The sequence below is a fragment of the Phyllostomus hastatus genome, unplaced genomic scaffold (assembly GCF_019186645.2).
Source record: "Phyllostomus hastatus isolate PE091 unplaced genomic scaffold, TTU_PhHast_1.1 phas_scaffold_385, whole genome shotgun sequence".
NCBI lineage: Eukaryota > Metazoa > Chordata > Mammalia > Chiroptera > Phyllostomidae > Phyllostomus > Phyllostomus hastatus.
The window spans coordinates 11,857,150-11,884,641 of NW_025334026.1; the positions used below are offsets into that span (position 1 = coordinate 11,857,150).

Here is a 27,492-nt window from a genome sequence, read left to right on the forward strand (position 1 = left end):
CACCAGCCAGGGCAAGAATACCAGTTTCTTAGTCATAATTTTAAATATCAATAATATATTAAAGAGCTTTGGTTGTAGATATATCTTTATACCTGTGTGCATTTACCCACATTAATGCTTTTTTAAAACAAATATTTGCCTTATTTTAAATAAAAAATGAACACATGTTCAGTATATTTATAGTTTATTTTATAAAAATCTGTGAGATATCTATAACTTCTATGGAAAAATAATTTTAATATTCTAACCAAGTAATGCAGTTAATTTTAAAAAATACAGGAGATTGAGAATTGAAATGAAAACTCTAGTTTTGCCAATGGACATAATTTGAATAAAATAGAAATCATTTCAAGTTTTGCCTCTTCATGTGAAATTATTTAATCTGAATTCTTGATGAAACATTCTAGATACTGATTTTCCCAAAAGGAATTACATATACTGAGCATAGAATTAGTAAAAACAAATGAATATATAAGTGACATATATTTAGGTCAGTTTTTTAAAATAATTTTTAAAAATCTGAAACAATCTTGAACTTACAAAAAATCGCAAGTATAGTACAAAGAACTTTTATTTGTTCTGAACTACTTGAGAGAAAGCATCAACTTGAGGGCACATCACCCCAAATACTTTACCACGAGTATTTTCTGTAAACAAGAATGTTCTCCTGCATAACAGCAATACTACAATCAAAACTAACCTTAATCATTACAATACTAAAACCTCATTAAGTTTTTTTAAAGACTTTATTAATTTATTTTTAGAGAGGGGAAGGGAGGGAGAAAGAGAGGGAGAGAAACATCAGTGTGAGAGAGAAACATTGCCTCTCACACACACCCTGACCAGGGGCCAAACATGCAGCCCAGGCTCGTGCCCTCACCTGGAATGGAACCGGTGACCTCTGGCTTGTGGGACAACGCCCAACCAACTGAGGAGCCACAATGGTCAGGGCTTGGTATTAAGTTTTAGAGTTGCCCAGTAATGTTCTCTACAGCAAAAGGGAAAACTTTTGCACATCACATATAAAGGTCTTGTCTCCAGAATACATAAAGAATTCTATAAATTCAGTACAAAAATAAGGAAGTCCAGTTTTTAAATGGACAAAAGATTTGAATAGGCATTTCACCAAAGAAGATACACAGATGGCAGATAAGCATATGAAAAGATGACCAACACAACTGGACACTATAAAAATGCAAATTTGAACCACAAAGTGGTATTGCTGCCTGCCTATTAGAATGGCTAGTTATTTTTAAGCTGTTAATACTCTGTGTTGACAAAGATGCAGAGCAGCTGGAGTTCTCCTGTATTAGTGACAGGGACACTAAATGGTACATTGACTTGGAAAACAGTTTGGTACTTTCTTATCAAGCTAAAAAAAATGCTTAAGATTAGACCTAGCAAACCCCTTTTAGGTCCTTGCACAAGAGAAGTGAAAACTTAGGTTGACACAAAAACCTACATGTGAATGGTTTTAGTGGTTTTACTCATGATCATAAAAAAAGCTCTGCAAATAACACAAAAGTTCTTTAACTGACGATATAAATTGTGTTGCATCCCTACAATGGTAAACGCAGTGATAAAAAGAAACTGATAAAGTGAACAGCACAGCGTGAGATTCCATTTATGTGACATTCTGGGACAGACAGAACTACAGGGACAGAAACCGGTCAGTTATGGGTGGGGGACAGGCTACGAATTGACTGCAAAGAGTCGTGGAGGAGTTTTGGGGGTGATGGAACTGTCTGTCCTATGCCTCAGTTTTAGTGGTGGCTATAGACTTATATTTGTCCAAACATATAAAACTGCACACTAAAAAGGGTGAAGTCACTATATGTAAATTATACCTTAATTGAATTTTTATGACATGAACAGGTATTTCACCTTTAATAATCAAAGAAACGAAACAATTCTAATGTGGGTCTAGTTTATATCAGTTGAAAGTATTTTTACAATATGGTAAAAATATTCCTTAACAGGAGAGAGCAAACTGTCATTTGGACCGTTTTTCCTCCTGCTAAATGAAGTATACAGACGTGGGCAGGAACTGAGCTCAGAGACGATGTCCCACTCTGATCCCTTCGTCGAGAGACTTCTGGGCCTGGGGGTGGTTTTTAAGGACGCACAACGTCATGTCCTCATGATGTTTTCCATTTCACACACCGCCCACGTGGGAACATTGTGTAAAGCTCCCTCTGGGCGCCTAAGAGGAAGGGAGTCCTGTGACCACCCTCACCTGCACGGCACCAAGGACTGGCCTGGCCTGGACATGTGGTCACTCTAATCATGGGGCACTGCCCCTTCGAGGTCCTTTATCTGGGGCTGCTGTGTGCTGGTATGCCCCTCCGCTGCGGCCCCAGCCCTGCTCCGCCACAGTGCAGCTGCACAGCCCTGACAGGCCCCCTCCCCACTCTCGGTGCTTGCGTGGGGGTCATTTCTTCCTTAGAGAGAGTGTGAGTGTTGAATTGGATTATGAGAGAAGCACTGGCAGCTGGTGTGTGTTCTCTGAGTGTTAATTTTCTTTTTCTTCATCCAGCCTCTTTTTTATTTCATTTTATTTTATTTGTTTATTTCATTTTATTTTATTTTATTTTTTTTTACCTTTGAACACCTCCTGTTGGCACCTCGCTGCCTCTCCTGAACTGAGTGTTTGTTTTTGTGTTTTTTTTAAGATTTTATTTATTTATTTTTTGGAGAGGGAAGGGAGGGAGAAGGAGAGAGAGAGAGAAACATCAATGTGTGGTTGCTGGGGGTCATGGCCTGCAACCCAGGCATGTGCCCTGACTGGGAATCAAACCCGCAACACTTTGGTTTGCAGCCCCGCACTCAATCCACTGAGCTACGCCAGCCAGGGCTGATTTTGGTTTATTTTTTATTGTATCTTTTCCATTACCATTTATCCCCTTTGTACCCTCCTCCACCTCCACCCACCTGACTTCGTTTGATTTTTAAAAACAGCTTTATTTAGATAAGATTCACACACCACACAATTCACCCATTAAAGTATACAATTAAATGGTTTTCCGTGCATTCAGTGTTGTGCGGTCATCACCACAGTCCACTGTGGAACATTTTCATCACGCCCTAAAGAAACCCTGTGCCCCTAGCTGCCACTCCTCTCAGCCCAGAGCCACCATTGATCTTTGTCTCCATAGATTTCCCCATTCTGGACATTTCATTTATGTGGACTCATAAAATATGTGGTATCCTTAATTTTAAAGTGAGGGGGATCAGACACAGAGGTGAAGGTGGTTGACTGAGTGTTTCCTTCACAGAAGAGGAGCCCGGGTGCAGCCCACTGGGGTGGTGGAGCTGGGTAGTCTGGGGAGCGCGCAACCTGGTTCTCGTGGCCGCTGGTTCTGTGGGGACCGGGGCATCGTGCCTCAGACTCTGTAAGCTTGCGTCGCAGCCTGGCCTGCTTTATGGACCTTTTCGTTACAAATGTAATAAAGCCAACTATGGTAGGGGCACGGCAAGTATTAACTTCTGTATGCTTTATATTAAAAAACATTCTGTGGTGTTAGAGAAACTTTTTCAAAGGAAAATTGTAATGCTAACTTGATCATCGAGTTTGGCGAAATTTGAAGGGAGCTTTTATGTAAGAGAAGTCCTAACAGAAAAGGAAAGGGGATTTTTTATTTTCTCTCCCCATCTTTAGTGTGTAGACCCACTCATCTCCTTTTTTGTGTGTGTGTGAAAGGGGTTGTGGTACCTGGCACTGCCGTGCTAAGATCGGACAGAACGTCACTGGATCAGTCAGGGTCATTTCCTTCCCCACCTCAGCCAGGAAGTAGCTAACCGGCTTCTCTGGCATAGCACCTGGATTTACTTTGTGAGGAGGTGATTGATGTCTAGGTTGAGTGGTAAATGCACTATGTGAAAGAGCATTTCTATACAGAGGTCTTGAACCAATCACTTAATGTCTTTAAGTGCCCATTTCTTCAACTCTCAGGAGGGTTTGAACTAGGTCAGTGGAGGACCCTCACAATGCAGTGTGTGTTTGGCAGGACCCTGGGTTTCTACCACTCACTTGCTTCTTACTTCTCTTGCACAGGGATCATGGCCCAAGTAGCGATGTCTTCCCTGCCCCTCGAAAATGAGGCGTCCTCAGAGAGCAGGATGGTGGTCACGTTCCTCGTGTCTGCTCTGGAGTCCATGGTGAGACGGTCTGCAGCTCTATAACACAAGCGGTGGTTGGGTGACTGTAGAAATAGCAGAACTGTGAAACACTGCACTGTCGTGTTTAACATTCAACTTGAGTTTGCCTCCTGTCTGTGTACGTGTACCCTTCTTCATAGAGGGTGATGGGCTTGTCAGATAATTTTTTAATTATTTTTTTCTTACATTATGGGTATAATGATATAAATTTAAGCTTTCCGGATCTGAAAATTTAATGAAGACACTTGTATTACCTTGTTTGAGGATATATTTGATCTAAATTTAAAGGTAAATTAATAAGCCACTTACATGCATCTGTTTACATCCAAATGTAAACTTTACCTTGTGTGCAGAAATTTGATGCCAAAATTTCGATACACTCAAAGTATCTGACCACAAAACACTTGATTAAAAAAGGTAAAACCAATAACTTTATAAAAGTGGAGAAAGCCCACAGACAGCCCCTTAATCAAGTGATAAAAATCACTCTAAAATATACATTTATTTATTTTTATTTTCCTATAAATACTATTATTGGGTCAGTTGGCAAAATGCCAAGCACACACGTAACTCTCACATACACCCATGCATGTGCACACACAACATGTGGACCTGTCATAGTCAAACTGTGGAAACCAAATAAAGAAATTTTGAAAACAAACTCTGATGAACTGACTGCTGCCCTCCCCCAGAGATGTTCACATCCTCATCCTGAGCCTGTGGATGTTACCTGATTGGGCAAAAGGAACTCCCTGATTGGGCAAAAGGAACTCTACTGATGCAATTAAGTGAAGGCTCTTCAGGTCAGGAGATTATCCTAGATTGTCTAGGGGTAAATGAAACTGTTTTTCTTAAACAAACAAACAAACAAACAGGGAGTAAGTTTTATTTTTATTTATTTCAATAAATAATGTTTTGGGTTTCTTCAGGTAAATATCCTGAAGTGGAGTTCTGGGTCCTTCTTTGTCTCTGGCAGTAGCCTGTTTCAAAGTCGGTTTTGTCTGATACAAGCATTGCTGCCCCAGCTTTTTGTTTTGTTTCCATTTTCATGACATTTCTTTCCCATCCCTTTACTTTCAGTCTGTGTGTGTCTTTTGATCTGCAGTGAGTCTCTTATAGACAGTACATATGTGGGCCTGTTTTGTGATCTGTTCAGTTCACCATATGTCTTTCTTTTTCCTCCTCGCTGACTTTCTTGGGGGTAAGTGACACTGGTTCCATGGGCACGATTCTACCGCACATCATCTGTACACTGTGTTGTGTTTTCTACCCCCAGTCAAGCCTCTGCCCATCGCCATTTATCCCTTCCATCACTCTGCATCAGGGGTGCATGGCACCAACATGTCTAATCACTGGTAACATTCACCTTGATCACTTGGGCAAGGTGGTGTGACGATTAGTTTTATGTCAGCTTGACTGGGCCATGGGATGTCCAGATAGCTAGTTAAATAATATCTTAGGATGTGTCTGCGAGGGTGTTTTTGGAAGATGCTAGCATTGAATTTGCACCCTAAGTAAAGCAGATGGCCCTCCCAGTGTGGGTGTGCATCGTCCACTCTGTTGAGGGCCCAGCTAGCGCAAAAAAATGAAGGTTGAGTTTGTTCTCTGCCTGCCTGTGGAGCTGAGACATTGATCTTCTCCTGCCCCCTACACTCCTGCCTTCAGACCTGGACTGGAACTTACTCGGTCAGTTCCCTCCTTCTCAAGCCTTTGACCTTCCCTGCTGGCTTTCCTGTAGCTTGCAGACCTCGGATCATGGCCCTTCGCCAATTACATGAGCCCGTTCCTTGGAATTAACCTCGTGTTATATGTATAAAATCTCCTGTTAGTCCTGTTTGTCTGGAGAACCCTAATACAGGGAGCATCTGCCACATTTCTCTGTTGTCGAGTTTTTGTCTTTCCCTCTTCGGGTCCTGTTCTGGGAAAGCAGTCCCTGAGCCCAGCCCACAAACAGCGTTCTCAGGCTGCTACCAGAGAGGCAGCACGGCCCCCAGCGCAGGGCTCATGGGAGTGTGAGCCTCTCCAACATGCTGTTTGTCATATGTTTCAGGAGCATTAAAAGAATTTCTACCCTTTGATTGGGGTGTTCCACTCATCTGATTCCATCCCACAGAAATAATCAAACTTGCACAGAAATATTTATGTTCTCGGATGTTTCTTATAGTATTATTCATAATAGGAAAACAACTTTTTAAAAATGTTATGGTTAAACTGGCAGATGGTGATTACATTGGGCCCAATGGGATAGTTCAAGACAGAATATTATATATTTATTTAAAAGTCATATTTTTCAGGATTATAAATGCTCAAAAATAATAAGCAGAAAGCCAACTTACATACAGTAGTATGATTCTAATTCTGTTTTAAAAATTTTGTATGTGTGCATATTTCAAATATGAATAGTGGTTAATTCTGGGCAATAGAGTTATGGGGGATAAAATCACTAAAATTTTATAACATGCATATTTCATAACAAGAAAAATGCTTTTAAAAAAAGATCTTTTCTACTGATGATGACCAAAGTGAGGCTAACACTTGCTACCTTCGCCTGGAACCAGAGTCTCCACGTTAGACTAACTGCTGAGTTTTTGGCTCATTCGACACAAATGGATTTGCCATGAAGCTAACAGAGCCTGAGCTCTGGACTCCCCGCTTGCCCTGGTCCTTCCGTGGTCCTGGGAGAGTCCTAGCAGTATGGGCACGTGTGTTGTTGTTGAACTTGCTGGAATCAGGTGGTTTAACCACATCAGTGAAGGTTGCTATCTCCTTCTACTCTTTCTCTCTGTTACAGTCCCTGTACTAGTTTCCTGCGGCTGCTATAAAAAATTACACCAGCTTCATGGCTTTAATGACATATATTTATTATCTGATCATTCTGAAGGTCAGAAGGCAGAAAATGGGCTTTGCAGGGCTAAAGTCAAGGTGTCAACAGAGCTGCGTTTTTTCTGGAGGCTCTGGAAGAGATGCTGTGCCTGGCCTTTTCCAGCTCTCAGAAGCCCCCATGTACCTTGTCTTGTGGCCCCTTCCAGCCAGGGCACCACTCTGCTCTCTGATTCCACTGTCGCATCTCCTGCCACCTCCTTCTCTTCCTTGTCAGGATCCTTGTGATATGTTGGGCCATTCTGGATAGTCCAAAACTATCTTCCCATCTCAAGATCCTAAAGACAATCACATCTGTAAAGTCCCTTTTGCCATGTTAGGTGCCCTGTTCACAGGCTCTGGGGATGAGGTTGTGGACATCTGTGTGGGGCCGTTATCCTGCCGACCGAGTCCACCGTGTCAGGTGATGTTGGAGCGGACATGGCATCTCTGGGGTCCTAAGAAGGGAAAGCTGGGCTGGAGATACCTTTAGTCTTAGTTTAGCGGTATTATGTGGCTTGCTGTTATTTTTATGTCTGGATAAGTTATTGCTACACATCTCAGTGTAGGAAGGGTTTCCAGGAATATTGCTGCAGTCTACTGCGTCCACTCATCCAATAACATGACATCAGAGAACAAAGCCTGAGGTCGTATTGTGGTGGGAACGTATCTGGGTAGTGGAGACGAAACAAGGTTTTAAATGAACAGAGCCGGAAGCTAGTCTGGAGGGAATTCTTCTACTCATTAAACATGTAAAATTGTAAACAGAGGATTTGTTTTCCAATGATGCCTTTTTGAAACCAAAGTTCTCTTTGGTCAGGAATATACCCAGTCATGTAGTGTATGTAGTTATAAATACACCAAACATTCCTTTGACTTTTTGGAGGGAATTACACAAAGCAGAATGTATCAGAATGCTTGTCTGCAGGCCATAAACCTGCAAGTGTGTCTGTGTAGGAGGTTTCATGTTTTATGCATCCCTACCATCAGTAATAAAAATGGAATCAACCATGATAGAGGAAATGTTAAATTATTAAAATGACATTTAAAACATTATTGTCATAGGAAGAGGCAGTCTAAGAGTCTGTAGCCAAAAGTGTAGGAAAAAAGATTCTGCACCCAATTCCATTGTACCAGGCAGGCTGCCCGCACCAATCAGCACTTCTCCGGCCCCAGCTGGTGTCCTGCACTTCAGCTCAGTTCGGACACCACCTACCCAGGGACAGCATCCGGTCTGCCCGCTCAGTCCCACAAGACTGTCCCCAATTCGGATGCTAGTTGCAATCAAGGTTGTCACCTGTGCTTCTGACGTATCGTATCTGATCTGTCGTCAGTGGGGGTTCCCACGACCCCCTCCTCAGGTTTGATTCATTTGCCAGAGCAGGTCACAGACTTCACCTTTATCCCTCTCTGCGCTTAGAGACCTCCAAGGGTTTTAGAAGCTGTGTGCCAGGAACAGTGGACAAAGACCGAATAAATATGTTTTTATTGTAAATCACAATATCACAGGTAGTTAATAAAAATATGTTCTCTAGGTTTTATGATGTTGATGGTATTTGCTTGATAAATTTGTTTTCTTTCTCTTGGTGATTTTTCTCGTTCTAAATAAATATTCATTTTGTACCTAAAATTTTGTGTTTTCTTAAAGCAGACCTCTCAGGCCCTAGGAGATCTGGATCTGCCCTTGAATAAAACACTTCATTCTTTGGGTTTCAGTGCAAAGAGCTGGCCAAGTCCAAGGCAGAGGTGGCCTGCATCGCGGTCTATGAAACAGACGTGTTTGTCGTGGGAACTGAGAGAGGACGAGCTTTCGTCAATGCCAGGACGGATTTGCAGAAGGACTTTGCACAATACTGTAGGTGTTAGCAATTTTATCCTTTGTGTTCATGAATCTTAAAGTATTTGCAGGCAAGTCTTATGTAATCTTTCCTTCTAAGATATAAGCATCATTCTAAAAGTGGCGCTGCCACACCTCCTCTGACTCGATACCCCGTGAAGAGCCGCTGAGAACCGCCAGCGCGGGACACGCCCATCGCATCTCGCAGCGGGTCCGCGGCGGGCTCGGGGTTTGCAGACTGCGTGTGAAGCACATGAAGTAAATCGTCTTTGATTCCTAAAATAAACCCACATTTTAAAAAATGCCCTTATTTTGCTCCTTCCCAAAGGAAAGGGTAAAACTCCATCAGGGCTTATTAGGTATTATTTTTGGTTAATAACCATTATACTCCTTTTTCCACTTTTTTTACAGCCTTGAGTGGGCCAGTGTGTGTTGCGAGTGCCCAGGGACATTAATGAGCGATGTGGTCACATTGCAGGGAAATTACACTCCAAGGCACCTATTTCCAACCGTTTCCATCTCATGGAACACATAAACTAATTACTAAAATTCTGCAGCACATCAAAAAATATAATTTTTGCCAACCTGACAAAAAAAAGGTATATTTTTTATTCATTCACACCAGACAGCTGTTGTGTTGGCTGTTGTCATTTTTAAATGTGACAGTCTAAGGGAAGAGGGGTCAGGTCCCCTGACTAAACAGGCAGGTATGACATGTTTTAAAAATTCTTATGGCACACCAGTTGAAAATTGCTGCTCTAAGGTGTTCACAACATTTTGTACAGTGATTATCTGTACTGCTGTAGATCATCTACCAAGTATTGAGTTAGCGATTTTGTATCTCCTGGAATCAAGAAAGAAAAAAAAGAAAGTTTAATCAAAGGGTTAAACTTTCCCAGAATGCTTGTCTGCAGGCCATAAACCTGCAAGTGTGTCTGTGTAGGAGGTTTCATGTTTTATGCATCCCTACCATCAGTAATAAAAATGGAATCAACCATGATAGAGGAAATGTTAAATTAGATATTTTAGATAGATAAATTAGATACAGATGACCATATATACAGATACATACATATGTAGATGTCTCCAAGGATTGGCAGAGGGTATATACATACACACATATATATGTATATGTGAGTGGTCTTGATGCATTTATATGATCTTGATTTGATAGATAGACATTTGTTTTTAATTAAAATTATATATACATAATTTTTTTCAAGGATGATGCCTGGGTCCTGTTGTGTGTCCCACACAGCATCGCCTTGGTCAGACTGAAGGAGCCATCACTACAGTGTTTGCTGGAGGGAGCAGCTGGGGGAGATACAGGGGAGCACGGAACGGGACTAAAATTGGGAGGGGCCTCAGAGATGTACAGTGAGAGAGAGAGAACAAGCTCCTTGGGAGCCATCTCTCAGACACCAGAAAGGCAGGCATGTGACCGAGGGGCTCCGGGCCTGGGGAAGAGACCTTGACGCCACTCGACTTGAAGAAACAGGCTGAGATGGGGCGTGTCCACCAGCTCCCTTCCCACTCACAGGAGACTTTCATATATATGTATGTATGAGATTGATTGATTCAGACTGACTTCTAAAACCAAAATTTAGGGTCTCCACTCTCATGAAGACTGATTGAAAAATGAAGCAGTGTGTATAGTATGTGATTGGTGAACAAGAAGGATATACTCTCAGTTCATTAATGTCAACTGGCTTTTGGATATCTAATTGTTGAAAACTAATTACAGAGTCTTTTAAAATTTCACAACTGCATGCTAACTTTTTCAGATACAGGGCTATTAGTGTGTTCTGTTTCCTTTTGCACCCACTTCAGTGAACCTTATTTTTAATTTCTTTATTTCATCTAAGTTGTCAAATTTGTTGGCATTAAATGGTTTTTAATATTTGTTTTATATGTTTCTCTATTGATTTCTCTACTTTAGTTTCTGATATCAATAATTTGTGTTTTATCTCTTTTTTCTTGATAGATCTTGCAAGGAATTAATCTGTTTTACTTATCTTTCCAATGAGCCAACTTTCAACGTACTGATTTTCTTTATTGTTTGTCTGTTTTCTTTGTCAGTTATTTTTGCTCTTATCCTTATTATTTCTTTGGATTTATTTGCTTTTCTAGCTTTTTGATTTGGTAGCTTAGGTCATTGACTTTTAAAAAATATTGAAGTTATGATTTTCTCTTTAGGTTCTGCTCTAGCTATATTCCAAAGACTTTGAATGTTGTGTTTTTATTATCATTTAGTTCAAAATATTTTCTAATACCCCGAGTAATTTTTTTCAACCCATAGTTACTTAAAAGAACGTTTCTTACTTTCTTAATGTTTGGAGATTTTTTGGTTATTTATATCTAATTAAATTCAGTGCTGCTCCAAAAATATACTCAATATGATTTTAATCTTTTTTAATTTATCAAGCCCTAATTTATGGCCTGGCATATCATTTATGTTGGTGACTATTCCATACGCACCTGAAAACAGTCTGCAGTTAACAGACCAAGTAGGTCAGGTTGTTAAATAATGTTACTCAATTTATCTGTATCATTTTGACTTTACCTCCTTGTATTTACCAGTTACTGCCAATGGTTTGTTAAAATTTACAACTATATTGTATGGAAGAGTTTCAGGAAACTGGTGTTAATGCTTTAAATATTTGATAGAATTCTCCAGTGAATCCATCTGGTCTTCAGCTTTTCACTGTTGGAAGATTTTTCATTATTGATTCAATCCCCTTACTCATTATTGGTCTGTTCAGATTTTATAGTTCTTCAGAATTCAGTCTTGGCAGGTTATGTGTTTCGAGGAATTTATGCATATTTTTCTAGGTTGTCCAATTTGTTGGTGTACACCATTACTCATAATATTCTCTTACAGTTCTCTTTATTTCTGAGGCATTGGTTGTAATGTCCTTTCTTTCCTTTCTGATTTTAGTTATTTGAATTTTCTCTCTTTTTTAATCTAGCTAAGGGAATGTCAATTTATCTGACCTTTTAAAAAACCTAACTTTTAGTCTCATTGATTTTTAATTGTTTTTCTATTCTCTATTTCACTTGTCTCTGCTCTAATCTTTATTTTGTCCTTCATTCTGGTACTTTTGGGTTTAGTTTGCTTTTCTTTTCTAGTTTCTTTTTTAAAAATTTTATTTATTAATATGAGAGAGAGAGAAAGGAAGAGGGGGAGAAAGAGAGAGAGAGACATTGATTATGTTCCACTTATTGATGCCTTCCTTGGTTACTTCTTGTATGTGCCCTGACCAGAGACTGAACCCAAAACCTTGGTGTATCAGGACAATGCTCTAACCAACTGAACTAGCTGGCCAGGCCTCTTTTCTAGTTTCTTGAAATGTAAAAATTAATTTGCTGATTTGAGATCTCTTTTAAAAATGCTATTTTTTATCTATAAACTTTCCTCTTAGCATCGCTTTTGCTATAGTCCATAAGGTTTGGTTTGTTGTATTTTCATTTTCATTTGTCTCAAGGTATCTTCTAATTTCCATTGTGACTTCTTTGATCCATTGTTTAATTTACACATAATTGTAGGTTTTCCAGTTTTCTTTGTGCCATTGATTTCTAGTTTCATTCCATTGTGATGAAAAAGAAAAGATACTTTTTATGACTTTTGTCTTTTTAAATTTGTTAAGACTTGTTTTGTGGCGTAATATTTGGTCCGTGCTCAAGGGTAGTCTGTGTGCACTGGAGAAGAATGCATGTTCTGCTCTTGTTGGGTGGTCGTATGGCTGTTCTGTCCAGTTGGCTTACAGTGTTGTTTCATTCCCTATTACTTTTCAAGTTTTTTGTCTGATTGTCCTCTCCACTATTGAAACTGGGGGTAGTGAAGTCTCGTACATTATTGTGTTTTTCTCTATTTCTCCCTTCATTTCTGCCTCTTATATTTAGGAGCTCTGAGATCTGGTCAATAAATATTTACAGGTGTTCTATCTTCCCAGTGGATTGACTCTTTTATCATTATATAGTGTCCTTCTTTGTCTCAAACAGTTTTTGATTTAAAGTCTGTATTGATTGATATGGAAGAGCCATTCCTGGCTACCATTTGTGTTACCATTACCTTTTGCATCTCTTTTGGTTACCATTTGTGTGGAATATTTTTTCCATCCTTTCATGTTCAGACTAAATATGTCCTTAAATCTGAAGTGAGTCCTGTATGGCATAGTGTCCTATAAGTCCTTTATACCTTTTTCACTTTTTTTCATTTTTTTCTTTTTGCTCCTCTAACTCAGTGACTTCAAATGACTTGTTTTGAGTTTATTCTTTCTTCTGCCTAATCAAGTAAGTTGTTGAACACCTCTAATTTTTCAGTTCAGTTATTGTATTTTTTAGCTTCATAATTTCTGTTCGGTTCTGTTTATAGTTTCTGTCTTTGACAGTGTTCTCATTTTGTTCATGTGTCATTTAGTTGTCTATCTGTATTCTCTCCAGCTCACTGAGCATCTTCGCATTATGACAATTATTTTAAATTCTTTGTCAGGCGGTCCATAGATCGGCATTTCTTCAGGATTGTTTCTGGATTTTTATTTTGTTCCTTTGATTTGGCCTGTTTCCCTGTTTCTGCATATGCCTTGTAAGTTTTCTTTCTGGGCCTTGGGCATTTGAGAAAACCAACCACCGTTCCTAGGCTTTGCATACTGGCTCTGTGCAGGCAAAGACCGTCACCAATCTTCCTGCTGGGGTCTAGGGCCTCTCGAGCCTTTTTGAGTATCTTTCTCGCTTGGTGTCTACCCACAGAACTGCAGCTCTAACATGGTAGTCAACCCTGTTTTCAGCAGCTGCCAAACCCTGATATGGATCCCCTCAGGGCTTGAAATAATATGAGACAGAGTCTACCATATTTTTCTGTGTATAATGCACACTTTTTTGCCCAAATTTTTGAGGGAAAAATAAGGATGTGCAGTACACGTGGGTATAATGATTACGTACCATGGGTATAATAGTCCCGTGTATAATGTGCACAAAAACGTGGGTGTGCACTATACACGGCAAAATACCATCATTCCTCCTGCAGCCACCAGACAAGCTGGAATGCTGGACTCACAACCCACTCTTTTGTTTTCCTCCCAGTTGCCCTGCAGCTGTGTCCCATGTAGAGGGAGAGACACAGATAGACACAGCAAATGCCAGGGATTTTCCTGCCTCTTGTGCTGGAATCCCTTCTTGGTTTTACAGCGGTTTAGGTGCTTCTCCACTGGTCCGGGGAGCTCTCGCAGAGGTGTTCTGGTCTGTAGTTGATTTGCTGTATCTGTGGAGGAGGGGAGGGCTGTCACTTAATCTGCTGTACTGCCAGCATCACTCTCCTGCTTTTGTTTTTGAAGAATATTTTGACTTGATATGGAATTCTAACTTGACAGTTCTTTCCTTTCAGCCCTTTAAAAGTTTTATTCCATTGCCTTCAGGTTCCATCGTGTTAGATGCAACATCAGGTTAGAATTCTTACTTTTGTTCTGAAGGTAATGTGCCGTTTCCCTTTGCCCTGTTTAATCTCCGGTTTCAGCACATCTGGCCATGATATACTTGTGGTCTTCATCAGTTTTGGCCATTGTCTCTTCAGATATTTATTCTGAGCCATTCTCTTCCTCATTTAAACATATAGAAGAAAATTCGATATTTCCCACAGGTTATTAAGGCTCTTTTCCTTCCTTTCTTCTTTTTCTTCTTCTTTCTGTTTAAGCTTCAGATTGGACAGTTTCTATTACATTTGAGGATGCTGATTCTTTCTTTTTTTAATTTACTTTTAGAGAGAGGGGGAGGGAGAGAGAAAGAGGGCAAGTGAAATATCAGTGTGAGGTTGCCTCTTGTACACCCTCCACTGGGGACATGCCCTGCAACCCAGGTATGTGCCCTGACTGAGAATCAAACCTGCAACCCTTTGGTTCGCAGGCCCGCAGTCAATCCACTGAGCTATACCAGTCAGGGATGATTCTTTCTTCAAAAGTGTAATGTTAAGTTCATCATGTGAAATTTTCATTTCCAGTTATTTTTTTATTTCTGGAATTCTGTCTTTTCTCTCTCTGTCTCTGTTTCTTTTTTTTTTAAAGATGTATTTATTTATTTATTTATTTTTAGTGAGGGGAAGAAAGGGAGAAAGAGAGAGAGAGAAACATCAATGTGTGGTTGCCTCTCATGTGGCCCCCACTGGGGACCTGGCCCACAACCCAGGCATGTGCCCTAACTGAGAATCAAACCTGGGACCCTTTGGTTCATAGCCCGCGCTCAATCCACTGAGCCACACCAGCCAGGGGTGTTTCTTTCTTTTTTTTAAAAGATTTTATGTGTTTTCTTCTTAGGGGAAGGGAGGGAATGGGAAACATCAATGTGAGAGAAACCTCAATTGGTTGCCTCTCACACATGCCCTGACCAGGGACTGAAACCTACAACCCAGGCACGTGCCCCAACTGACCAGTAATCGGACCGACAACATTTCTGTCTGCAGGCTGGTGCTCAGTCCCCTGAGCCACACCAGCCAGGTCAGGAATGCTGCTTTTTGGTTTAACTCTGTTTCCTTGAGAACTTGAGGAACTAAGGTGTCCCTACAGGGGAAAAGACAGCTCAGCTTGAATCTTACTCAGTATCTAAGCTTTCCTTCTTTCAAAGAAAGCATTCCTTCCCATTTTCACCTGGCTTTTGTTGTACTTCAGTGCCTTCAGGTACCTGACTTCAATATTTTGTCCAGAACCCATCACTGTTATTGGCAAATACACACTTCTCTGCCTTTACTGAACTGAAATACTGGATGTGATTCTTGAATATGTGGTGTTTGTTTCCTTAAAAGTTGTCTTGCATTTAAAAAAATTACTGTGGAATTACATCAAAAACACATTTAACTCTGGCCAGGGGCTTGGTTGGTTGGAGCATCATTCTACATGCCAAAATATTGCAGGTTCGATTCCTGGTTGGGGCATGTGTGGGAGGCAACTGATGGATGTTTCTCTCTCACATCTGTGTTTCTCTCTGTCTCTCTCTCTGTCTGTCTCTCTCTCCTCCCCCAATGCCCCTTCCCTTTCTCTCTAAAAAAATAAATCTTTAAACATGTTTGGGTGAGGATTAAAAAACGCACACACATTTATCTCCACTCTGAAGTTAGAAACCAACATAAATTTAGAATCACCCTGCATGAGGGTTATAGGTGCTTAATATTAAAAACCAGAGTAAACCAGGAGTTGGCAAACTTTTTCTGTGCTTTAACGGAGCAGAGAGTAAATAGGTCACTCTCTGACTGTGTGCACTTACAGTCTCTGCTGCAGCCACCCAGCCTGCCATTGTAGGTGAGTGCAAAACTGGGGAAATGTAAGTGAATGAGGGTGGTCAAAAAAGCCCTATTACAGACACTGAAATTTGAATTTTGAATTTCATGTGATTTTCACATGTCATGAATGATATTCTCTTTTCAAACTTTCTTTAACCATTTCAAAATGTAAAAAACCATTTCTAGCTCACAGGCCATACAAAAACAGGCAGTGAGTCTGCAGGGTCTGGCCCACAAGCTACCGTTTCCTGAGCCCTGGAGTGCACTCTGCAGGAAATAGTGTCACCTCTCGATCACTCTATTCACTCTTCTCCTGTGAGCCAATGTTGTTTGAATGACCGATCACACATAGGTTTTCAACCACTTCCTTCTTTTAGCCTAGTGAACTGGGTCTGAGATGTGAATGTGCCTGAGAATTGCTTTGCAGAATTGTTCACACAAAACTCTGTGTTCTGTACTTAATTGCCTGTATACAGTTTTTGCTTTACGTCTGACCTTAGAACATGACTCCAGCATACAGGCCTCTCAAGAAATCGCTGTTCCCAGTGTGACAGTTGTCAGGTTACTGCCTCTCTACTCCAGGTCCTCCCCTCTCTGCCCTGCCATGGATGTTGGAAGTGGGCCCTGTAAACACTTCTCCTTCGGCAGGACGCAGCGTTCACCTTTGTCAGAAGAGGGCTGAGGGGTCCGCTGGAGAGGAAGGAGCTTCTCTTCCTGATCCCAGCAGGTTCTCAGCTGCTTGTGCCTGTGGTCCCGGTAACCAGAAGAAGTGGGGATTCCCAGTAGCTCCGCTGCTGCACTCAGCATCCAGTGGGTTCCCTGACACCCCTGCCGGCTTCCCAGGAAGTCTCACAGAAGTCCCAGAAAGTTCCAGAAGGGGACTTCCCAGTGAATCGCAGCAACAGCAATGCTACCCCCACAGGTAGTTTTTCAAGAAGGTCCTCCAGGGCCCCAGAGAGTGGCTTCCCAGCGAATTCTGTTGGCATCGCCCGCAGGTGGTTTTCAGGGTTCCACCAGCACCCCAGAGGACAGCTTCTTGGCAATACCCAGCAAGCCTTGCAGGCACCCGGGGGCAACTTGCCCACAGTTTCCCCTAGCACCCCCAGGTGGGTCCTTGCTTGCTGGCCCGAGCTTGCTGCACCCCAGCTGACTTTTCACCATCCAGTAGGCCTTGGCTGCATCACCCCGGCGAGCTCCGGATCTCTCTGGGGGACCCCAGCGCTCTGCTTCAGCCCCAGCAGTGGGGCTGCTCCCCACTGTGTGTCTCTGGAGTTCTCTTTCCTCTTAGTCGTCAATCCCTTGCTAGTATAAATAGTTAATGAATTCTTTATTACACTTTCCCTGTTCAAATGAACGTGTGGTTTCTGTCTCCTGACCAGCTCTGATTAAACCCACCAGCCCAGGCCTGGTGGTTCAGTTGGTTGGAGCCTCATCCCATGCACCAGTGGGTTGCAGGTTCAATCCCCAGTTCAGGAGCGTACGGGAGGTGACTGATCAGTGCTTCTCTCTGTGTCTCCCTTCCCTGTCTAAGGTCGACAAACATATCCTTGGGTGAGGATTAAAAATAAGAAACCCACCAGTTTCAGAACTTTCGGAACAGCAGCTGACAGGGGTGATGGGGGTGCTGGTGGCAGATGGGGGGCGTGGAGCTGGTCCAGAACGTGTTCAGTGGTGAGAGTCGTCTACACAATGACTGTTCCTTTTAGACCATAACAAATAACATGTCTGTTTGAAAATAACTTCCTTTGAACTACAAATGTGTCTTGTGTGTTGAATAACTTACAGCTCTTTATCCGTAGATTCATTTCAGAGGTGATCGCCATGTTATACTATCCCATTCATTATAAATATCTCGCTCTTTGTTTTTATTTAAATAAACAAAGGTCTTGTGTTACGTTTATTACTCTTTTTTCCTTTTTGTTTTCCGTACACCAGCAGCATGGAGGTTAGGGATGTGTGCAGTACGAATGCCTGGAGGCTGACTTTGTGCCGTGACTTGTTCGCAGGCGTCGAGGAAGGCCTGCCCGAGGTGAAACCCCCGCGTCCGGTGAATGGGACGCAGCTCCACTCCGGAGAAACGGAAATACTCAGAAAAGCAGTCCAGGACTACTTCTGCTTTTGTTACGGTAAAGTGCGCTGGAAGCATTAATTCTCTGAATTGTTCCCTATGGAGTAGGACAGAGTTAGATCATTTTATTGCTGTGACTGTTTAGGTTTGTAACATTTGAAAATTCACATTCTCATCAAGCAAAGAGCCCGTTCTTAACGTACCAGATCAGGTTTTGTTACAGAAGACAGGTTAGTTTGCTCTGGCCCATCGAAACCTCCAGCCTAGACGGACTTCAGTCTTTGCTCCCATTTTAAGGAGCCCCCACTCCTCAGCCAACCAGTTACTTAAAGATTTTTGTTACTGCTGTGGTCAGCAGCCTCACCCTCATCTGCCTCTCCCTCGACCCACATCTTTCCACAGGCATTAAGACAGGGATTTTTTAAACATACCTACACATCGTTATAAAAAGCTGGATAACCAAATAACTATGCAGGTGTCATACTTGATTGTGCAGATGTACCTTAGTGTCTTGGGGCCTTGTTTATCTCTCCTCGACAGCTGTGCACACTTATGTGACCTGCAGGTCCCTGTGAGCCCTGGACTTTGGTGACCCCCCAGCACAAGGGGTCTTGGGACCTCAGGCCACACTCCTCTATGCACAGTGGAGCTCCAGCACCTTTGGGCTGGCGGCCAGTATAGAAAGACACACAGCCCCCGATGGTGACATGAGACCATGTTAATGTCATAACTTTTCCACAGGCAAGTTGGCCTGACTTGTTTGGTGTGACATAGAGACAATTAAGCTTTGAATGGAGGCCCTGTCCTCTTTGGCAGCAGCCCAAGTAACCACGGGGTGCTCTCTGCAGCCCTGGTGTGCCCGGGAAAGTACCCTGAATTGTATAGCCTCCAAGAGAATGGAAAAAAGATCTGTTATTTCCTCTTTTGTATGTGAAGATTTAAAATAAATATTAAAGGGTTTTTTTTTTCCCTGGCTAGTGTGGCTCAGTGGATTGAGCACCAGCCTGTGAACCAAAGGGTCATAGGTTCATTTCCCAGTCAGGGCACGTGCCTGGGTTGCAGGCCAGGTTCCCCAGTGCGAGGTGCGCAAGAGGCAACCTCACATTGATGTTTCTCCCCTCTCTTTCTCCTTCCCTTCCCCTGTTTAAAAATAATTAAATAAAAAAAATCTTTTTTTAAGGGTTTTTTTGTCCCTCTGGTTGGGAATTTTTCTAACTTGGGGTATGGAGAAATAGGGTGCCGTCTGTTTCTAATGTATCTTCAAAGCCAGATGTCACCACCTGCGTTGATCACACTGTGTGAAACTGACTGGGAGGGTCTCACACCCGTAGCATTTAAAGTCATCGTGCCTCTTCTATCTAGGTAAAGCGTTAGGAACAGCAACAATGGTGCCTATTCCGTATGAGAAGATGCTGCGAGATCAGTCGGCTGTGGTGGTGCAGGGGCTTCCAGAGGGAGTTGCCTTTCAGCACCCGGAGAACTATGATCTTGCGACTCTGAAGTGGATTTTGGAGAACAAAGCGGGCATCTCATTCATCATAAACAGGTGACGGGCTCTATCCCTTCCTAACAGCTTAGTTAAAGATAAACTGAGGGCTTACTTGCGGTTAGTTAATTATGTTCTGTTACATTTAGAAGTTGTTTATTCCAATGTTTAATCTGTCTGTCTTGTGTGTTCATACTGGGTAATAGTGTTGGTTTTCTTGCAGACCTTTCCTAGGTCCGGCAGATCAGCGAGGTAAGTGCCAGCTTCTCTTATTTAGTGACTGCCCTTGTCTGCTAAACCACTTCTGCTTTTCTAATTAAAATGCAAGTTTGGCACATTCTAAAGCCTGTTTATTCTTTGCCTTTCCTCCTGGAGGAGGCAGCCCCTGACATTCCAGGGTGGGTGGTCATGACATTTGCAGGGTACACAGCTTAGGGAAAGATGCCCACCTAGAAAGCTGAGACACCACCCTCCCCCCAGCCAGCACTCTAGTGAGTTTCTGCATCCAGACCCCAGACAGCCGTACACCTACCTTGCCCTTGTGCCCAGGCGAGGGAGCATTCTGGGGTCACGTCCTGGTCTTTGATCACCACCGTGAGCCAGACATTGTTGGGTTCCCAAGTGGGTCTGGGATGTGTGGCTCTTCCCGAGCTTCTGAAACTCACAGTCTCGGAGGAGTGAGACTGTCCAGCAGGGAGCCTGGTGTGGCCCGTGCTCTCAGAGTGGCTGGAGGAAATCCCTGAGAGCCCCTGGAACGGGGTTAGAGTTGTGTAGTTGGAGGGGCTTCCTGGGGAACGGGCCCTCCAGAGACGCAGGGTGTCGACAGGCTGGTCCTGCCAGGAAGCACCTGCAGTGCAATCGGGCAGGAAGCGGTGCAGAGTGTGTGTGAGGACACAGCTGGGAACCAATGAGCCTTTATAATCTCCTGAACTTGTGATTATGAAGAGACTAATAATAATAATAATTTACCAGAAGTGTTTAGAGATCTCTCTATACCCAGTTTTCTCAGATTATTGTTCAGAATGTAATTGGAAACCATAACTGGATATGAAAGATCAGGTCTAACGAGGGTGTCATACTGAGACTGTGTAGGTAGACGTGGCCTAGGGGGTGCAGGGCTGGGTAGGCACAGTTCACAAGGCGCACCATGGGGTACAGAGGGCAGTGTGGCACGCTCTGAGCACAGACTATTCACAGGGCAGAGTTTGCTCCTGGAGCAATTGTAAGCTCCTGGAATCCTCTCGCTCACCTTAAAGGAGGGATTTGAAGGTGAGAGTGGCAGGGACCTGGTGATTGTTGGCCGGATGACTTGTATTTTCATTATAGAACAGTAGTGATAGTGGCCAGCCCTTCTTTAGTGCTCACACTGTTCTAAGTACTTTACACATATTAACTCTCACCCAGACACCGTTTTCAGACAGAAGACCAGAGGCACATGGAGGTTTACTAAGTGGCTGGAGGTCACCCAGCTGGTGAGCAGTGACATGGGGTCCACACCTGTGCTCCAGCCCCAGCCGGCTCCTCAGCCCCCATTCTGCCCGCACACATGACCCCGGAGCGTGGGGTCAGGTTTGAGTTGGGGTCAACCGCACTGCCGTTCCATGATGACGTAGAGATGGGAGTTCTGCTCTGTCTGTACTTGCTGCCACTTAATATGCCTTTGAATGTTGTCATAGTTCAAGACGTGGAAAGGGGCTGGTGTGTGTCTTTTTACTCCTGCACAGGTGGACCTGGGGCGGTAACAGATGCTGAGAGATCAGGGCCATCGCCAAGTGAAAGGTAAGGAATAAATAAAAAATACAGCCCACACCAAGCCCCAAAGGGTTACTTTTTAGACCAGAAAGTCTTCCTTACTTTGCTCTACGGCTGACCCGTGAACTACCTGGCTTTGAACCACACGGCCCCTCTCGCACCCGTGGCGGACCAGCGCAGTGCAGACCCCGTCGTTCAGGGGTCGCCTGCGTCTTCAGTCTGTGGCTGGGAGTCCACGTCTGTGGGGGGCCGACTTAAATCACATTCAGGTTTTCCACTGTGTGGTGGCTTGGTGCCCCTAACCCACCGCACCCCCGTGTCCAAGGGTCAGCTGTACATTCTCTATTCAAAAAGATGTTTGGGATTATAAGGCTGTATTCAGTTGACACCTTTAATTTTGTGACAGATTATTAAGAACATGAATGCTAAAGCTGTGGCAGTTTTGCGTTCAGTCTGTTGTGGGAAGAGGGATTTGGCAGCGTGGAGATCTGGGGATTTGCATGCACCGTGTCGAGCGCCTGTGCTCAGTCCTCCCCCGCCGGTCCTGACCGGGGTTCCCTTCTCCTTTCAGCTGTGGCCCCATCCATGTGAAAACCGAACCCATGGAAGATTCTGGTATGTACACCAATGCTTTCAGAATCTAGTCACTTGACTCCTTTCTCTTGTTTACTTAAAAAAAAATCTCAATAAACTAAGAATAGAGAACTTCCTTGACTTGGTTTGTTAAAATCTACCAAAAACCACAACTAACCTTAGAGTCAATGGCGAGAAACTAGAATCTTGCCGCCCAAGTTGCTGAGCAAGGCAAGGCTGTCCCCACTCCTTCCCACTTCCTGCTGGAAGTCCTAGTGAATGCAGGCAGACAGGAAGAGGAAATACAAGGTACACAGATTGGGGAGGAAGAAAGAAAATTGTGTTGTTCACAGATGACCTGAATTTGCAGAAAATCTGAATGAATCAACCACAGAAATGGGAACTAAGGTATTTGCAGAATAATCCTATTTCATTCACATATCTAGGAAAGAGCCTTCTAATTCAGTAAATGCTAGGGCTTGATATTATTTAGTAAATATATTTGTGGACAAAATATTATTTTAATTATATTGAAATTAGAACCTGAATGTGAAATGAGTTAAAAAGCCTTGAGCACACATTTGGAATTATGGCTTGACTTAAAAATAGAGCAATGTTTTCATTTTTGGACATATTTTACTACTTTCTTGAGCTCTTCCTTCATTTATAAACATTATGCAGCCCTGGCTGGTGTGGCTCAGTGGATTTAGCGCTAGCCTGTGAACCGAAGGGTCTCCAGTTCAATTCCTGGTCAGGGCACATGCCTGGGTTGTGGGCCAGGTCCCTACTTAGGGGCATGTGAGAGGCAGCTAATCAATGTTTCTCTTACATATCATGTTTCTATCCCTCTCTCCCTCCTTTCCCCTCTCTCTAAAAAATAAAATCTTTTAAAATAAGTAAATAAATGTTCTATAATAAACATGCATTACTGAAACAATGTATATTGGAAAAAATCCCTCTTCAGTGGGTCATAGGAGTTCATCTCCATCCCTGCCTCACCCCACTCCTCAAAAAAGAAAAATGGCATTGATCAGACAGAAAATGTTAAAAGGTTAAAAATAGATTTTTTAAAAAATTTCAAATGTTTAACCAAGAGATGGGAAAATACTGAGAGTATTAAAAGTGGAAAAGTTAAAAAACTCAAAATAATCAAGTACATGAAACTGAAACTCAGACCTCAAAAAGGTAAAAATGAACCCTGGCTAGTGTGGTTCAGTCAGATGGAAGAAGGGTCTTAGTTTCGATTCTCAGTCAGGGCACATACCCAGGTTACAGGTTTGGCCCTGGGTGTGGTGCATGCAAGAGGCGATGGCACATTGATGTCTCTCTCCCTCTCTCTCCCTTCCTTCTCTTCTCTCTAAAAATAAATAAATTAAAATCTGTTTTAAAAAATGCTATTAATGAATTCTACTGTGGATTCCGTGATGCAATACAAATTACTGCCGGCTGCCTGCATGCTTCTGCGAGCGGGCCGTCAATGGACCTTATTTCCCATGATATTTGTGTAGCCCCGTTCCACAGACCCAGTGTTTAAGTGGTTTTGGATTTTGAATTCCTCTCTCTCTCTCTCTCTCTCTCTCTCTCTCTCTCTCTTATTTTGAGGAAAGGCTGCAGTAAACGTTTTCATCAGCATTTCACACAAATTCTACACTGTTAAACCTGGTTTCAGTTGCCTGGATTAAGAAGGCATTTTTCCTTGATGGCCCAGCTGTCACATGCTTATCAAATGTTTCTGTTAGTAGAGCCATTACTGCCTAATCAACTCAGAGTGTGTACTTTAATTAAAGTTTTACTATAAAATATTAACAAAAGTTATACATGTTAAATTTTTTTAAAACTCAGACTTATGAGTGTAATAAGAAAAATTATTTTTCACCCTTTCACTCTCTCCTCTCAAAACTCCATGGCCCCCTAAGGCTCTCTGCACAACTCCAATCCCTTCTCCATAGTAGGGGTAACAACTTTTAACCAGTTCGTAAAAATTCTTTCAGATTACTTACAAATAAGCACATGAATAGCATTTTTTAAGCAAAAGTAGACCTCCATTTGTCGACTTCCGTTTGATCTTTCCATCAAATTACCTTTTTGCCCTATTTCTGAGCAGATTCCTCAGCTTGATCTACCCGTTTCACTGCCATGTCCATCAGCCGTACCCATTCTGTTCCTCAGTGGTTCTAACAAATTTTCCTTTTTGATAATCACATTTTAAAAATCCAGGCTCACTATTCTTATACCAACAGCTGTTCATTTTCAGAAGACCCCTCTGAACGTGTAAACTGATGCTGAACAGTGAAGCCCAGGCTGTCCCACAGTTTGTACTGTATGTTATGAACATTCACGGTAAAATGACATGAACACTGCAGTAGCAGTTACCTATTGCTGTATTAAAAGGCACCACAACTTTTGGCTTCAGTGATTCGGTTTCCTCCCAATTCTGTGTTAGCTGGCATGGCTTCTAGTCGGAGCTGACTGGGGAGGGGCTGCACAGTCTGGGAGGCCTCGCTCCTGGGTGTGAGGCCTCAGCTGGAGGGGGCTGGGCCCCGCTCTGCTGCAGCCTCACAGCCTCACAGCCTCACAGCCTCCAGGAGACCAGCCCAGGCTTGTTCTCATGGCTGCTCAGCTTCAAAAGCAACAGGCTCTGCTGTAAATGTTTTTCAAGCCTCTGCTTATGTCCCATTGGCCACAGCAAGACACGTGGTCAGGCCCAGCTTGAAAGGGTGAAGTGGTGGCCTCACTTCCAGAGAAATGGAGTGGGCAGGTCACATTGCAAACAGGTGTGCACACTGGATGGGAGACCATTGTGGCAAAGTGTTTCAGTCTACCACTCCTTTCCCTGAAGAAGGTTGTTTTGTTTTACTATCGTAGTTTCCCCAAGTTCTCAAGTCCATTTCATTGTGAGTTAAGATTATATGTGCCAGTTCAAGTCCCACTACAGAAGAATGTTTACGTATTTCACATAAATGCACGTATATATTCAGCCACTTTAAAAAGGGAAGTTTCCCCAAACTGGGATGTAGATCTCTTTCTCCTTCCCATCTTCTCCTCCCTCCATTCCTTCCTTCATTCTTCTCTCCCTCCTTTCTTCTTTCCTTTTATATTGATTTTATATTATTTTATTTTTTTAATTCTCTCCTGAGGATATTTTTACTGTTTCAGAGATAGAGGAAGGGAGAGAGAGAGAAACATCGATGCGAGAGAAGCATCGATTGGTTGCCTCCCATATGTGGCCTGACCAGGAATCGAACCCACAACCTAGGGATGTGCCCTGCCTGGGGATCAAATCCACAACCTTTTGGTGTGTGGGATGATGCTCCAACTAACTGAGCCACCTAGCTATTTTATCTTTATAATATTTATATTTTTATGTGGATATGCCATTTGATCATAGCAAGTGAACAAGTTCCTTTGCTGATTATAATGTTGCTATGGTAATCAAAACAGAACCTGAAAGTTCTATCAGCTGGTCATATTTCTGTGTTGGTGGGTTTGGCCTAACATAATTCTGTAATTTCCATCACATTTCAAAGGCATTCCACTGAAAGCAGCAGCGGTGTCAGTCAAGAAAGAATTGGAGGATCCTAATTACTATCGATATAACATGCAAGGTAATACTGTTTTATAATCACCTTCATCTCCAAAATTTATTCATGAGGAAAAGTTTTAATTACCTCCCATCTGAGAAATAGGCAAAGACTGAGAAAGACCTTGCACCTTCCCCTGTGCCCTAGCACGCTGTCATTTAAAGAAAACAGTGTGCAGTCATCAGGTGGATTCTGTTTGGCCTAATCTGTGTGCTTGTAAGCATACGTGAATGTGAAAGTATTTCCAGGTGCATTTGAGTGAGTTTGTCTTTTAGTACTCTTATTTTGTGTGTTCTAAAATGTTTCCTCCTCAATCCTGTCTGGTCCAGTCTATCCCTATGTTACTGAGAAAATATTTCAAAGTTAAAAGAAATGGAGATGAGAGTTAAGAAATTCAAATGTCCTTAATAATAGTTGCTTCATTGACATCTTGCAGGTTAAATGGGGGGCAGAAGAGCATTCTTAGCAGACACACACGATTTTCAGTGTGGCGCAGGTGGGCGGCCTGTGCTGTTCTGTGGCTCAGTCCTCCACCCAGAGACGGGAATCCTGCAGGGCCCCAGCGTGATACCAGTCGGGCGGGACGGTGTGTCACCTCGATGGCTGTGGTCCAGCACCCTGCTCCTTTCTCCGTCTCTGTGCCCCTCTGGGGATGTGGGCAGCGTGCAGGACGGTTTGCAGTTTCATTCCTTAAACATTGTCATCACATTGGAAATGTTTTCTGCAAAATCTTCGAAATCTTCCAACAGCATCATGTAGCTCCATACATTTTACTAAGAACTTTTTTACAAAGACATCTAAAGGTAGAGACTAACGGGAGTGTCTGTTTTTACTGCTGTCCCCCAGGCCAGGCCCCCACCCGCCTGTGGCAATTCCTGACGACCAGTCTCCCTCCCCCTGGACAGGGACCGTCCACCCTATGCCATTGCGTCCCCTCACAACAGTTGTTCACTGAAGCCTGGGACCCGCCCAGGCCCTCCCCTGCTCACACGCTGCCTGTGGCTCCTCACCTCCTGTAGAGCCCAGTTCACAGCAGCCTGTCTACTGCTCTTTCCAGACCCCCTCCTTTTCAGTCTGCCTCCCTCCCCATCCTGCCTTTGCACACACTGCTCTCTCAGATTCCTGGAACAGGCCCTGAATCCTCCTTCCACCCGGCTTTGGATAACCCCATCCCTCTGTGTGACTCCCTGCTTACTCACACACTCCTGGTGAGTTCCAGCCCTCTTTCCGGCAGCCAGGATCTCAGCCCCCTGATTGCACTCAGCATTTAGTGTGGCCTGCTGTGTTCTGTCCGTGCCTTTGCTGGGGACTCCCTTAGCTAGCAGTGAGCTTCTGGCAGGGAGACCCAGCATCTTGCTCCAGCCCTGGAGCCCAAGCTTAGGGCTTTGAACACACTGGGCACTCACATGTACGTGTGTGTGTGTGTGTTTTAAAGATTTTATATATTTATTTTTAGAAAAAAGGGGAGGGAGGGAGAAAAGGGGAAAAACATCGATGTGTCAGAGAAACATCAATCAGCTGCCTCTCACACGCCCCCAACCGGGGAGCTGGCTCGTAACCCAGGCATGTGCCCCGTCCAGGAATAGAACCAGCAAGTGTCCTTTAGGTTTGCAAGACAACGTTCAACCCACTGAGCTACACCAGTCAGGGCTCATGTGTACTTGTTGAATTGAGTGTGTCCTGTACAGCAAATCAGTGTAACCTCTATTTCTAAGTTACAGTTGTTTTCTTTTTAAAGTACTTATAATTAAATTATGTCTTGATTCCCAAGAATACATTTTTTAGTTTTTTATTTATTGATCGATTTTAGAGAGAGAGGAAGGAAAGAGAGACAAACATCAATTTGTCATTCCACTTATATACACATTCATTAGTTGATTCTTGTATGTGCCCTGAGCAGGGATCAAACCCACA

The 27,492-nt window shown here is 42.9% G+C and overlaps 1 protein-coding gene across 6 annotated transcripts in view; it reads left to right on the top strand.

Annotated features, from left to right (window-relative positions):
• Positions 1-27,492, top strand: part of LOC123806440 (general transcription factor II-I repeat domain-containing protein 2B) — a 64,230-nt gene that overhangs the window by 4,148 nt on the left and 32,590 nt on the right. For 4 of the 6 annotated variants that reach the window (XM_045819578.1, XM_045819575.1, XM_045819574.1 and 1 more), the window contains exons 2-9: positions 4,055-4,158; positions 8,734-8,872; positions 18,125-18,244; positions 19,549-19,732; positions 19,896-19,924; positions 21,397-21,451; positions 21,996-22,039; positions 25,525-25,602. In XM_045819578.1, coding sequence (XP_045675534.1) covers positions 4,060-4,158; positions 8,734-8,872; positions 18,125-18,244; positions 19,549-19,732; positions 19,896-19,924; positions 21,397-21,451; positions 21,996-22,039; positions 25,525-25,602 — 748 coding nt within the window. In that variant the 5' untranslated portion in view covers positions 4,055-4,059. The remainder of the gene's footprint in view (positions 1-4,054; positions 4,159-8,733; positions 8,873-18,124; positions 18,245-19,548; positions 19,733-19,895; positions 19,925-21,396; positions 21,452-21,995; positions 22,040-25,524; positions 25,603-27,492) is intronic. The other 2 variants (XM_045819576.1, XM_045819577.1) reach the window with 1 other exon arrangement.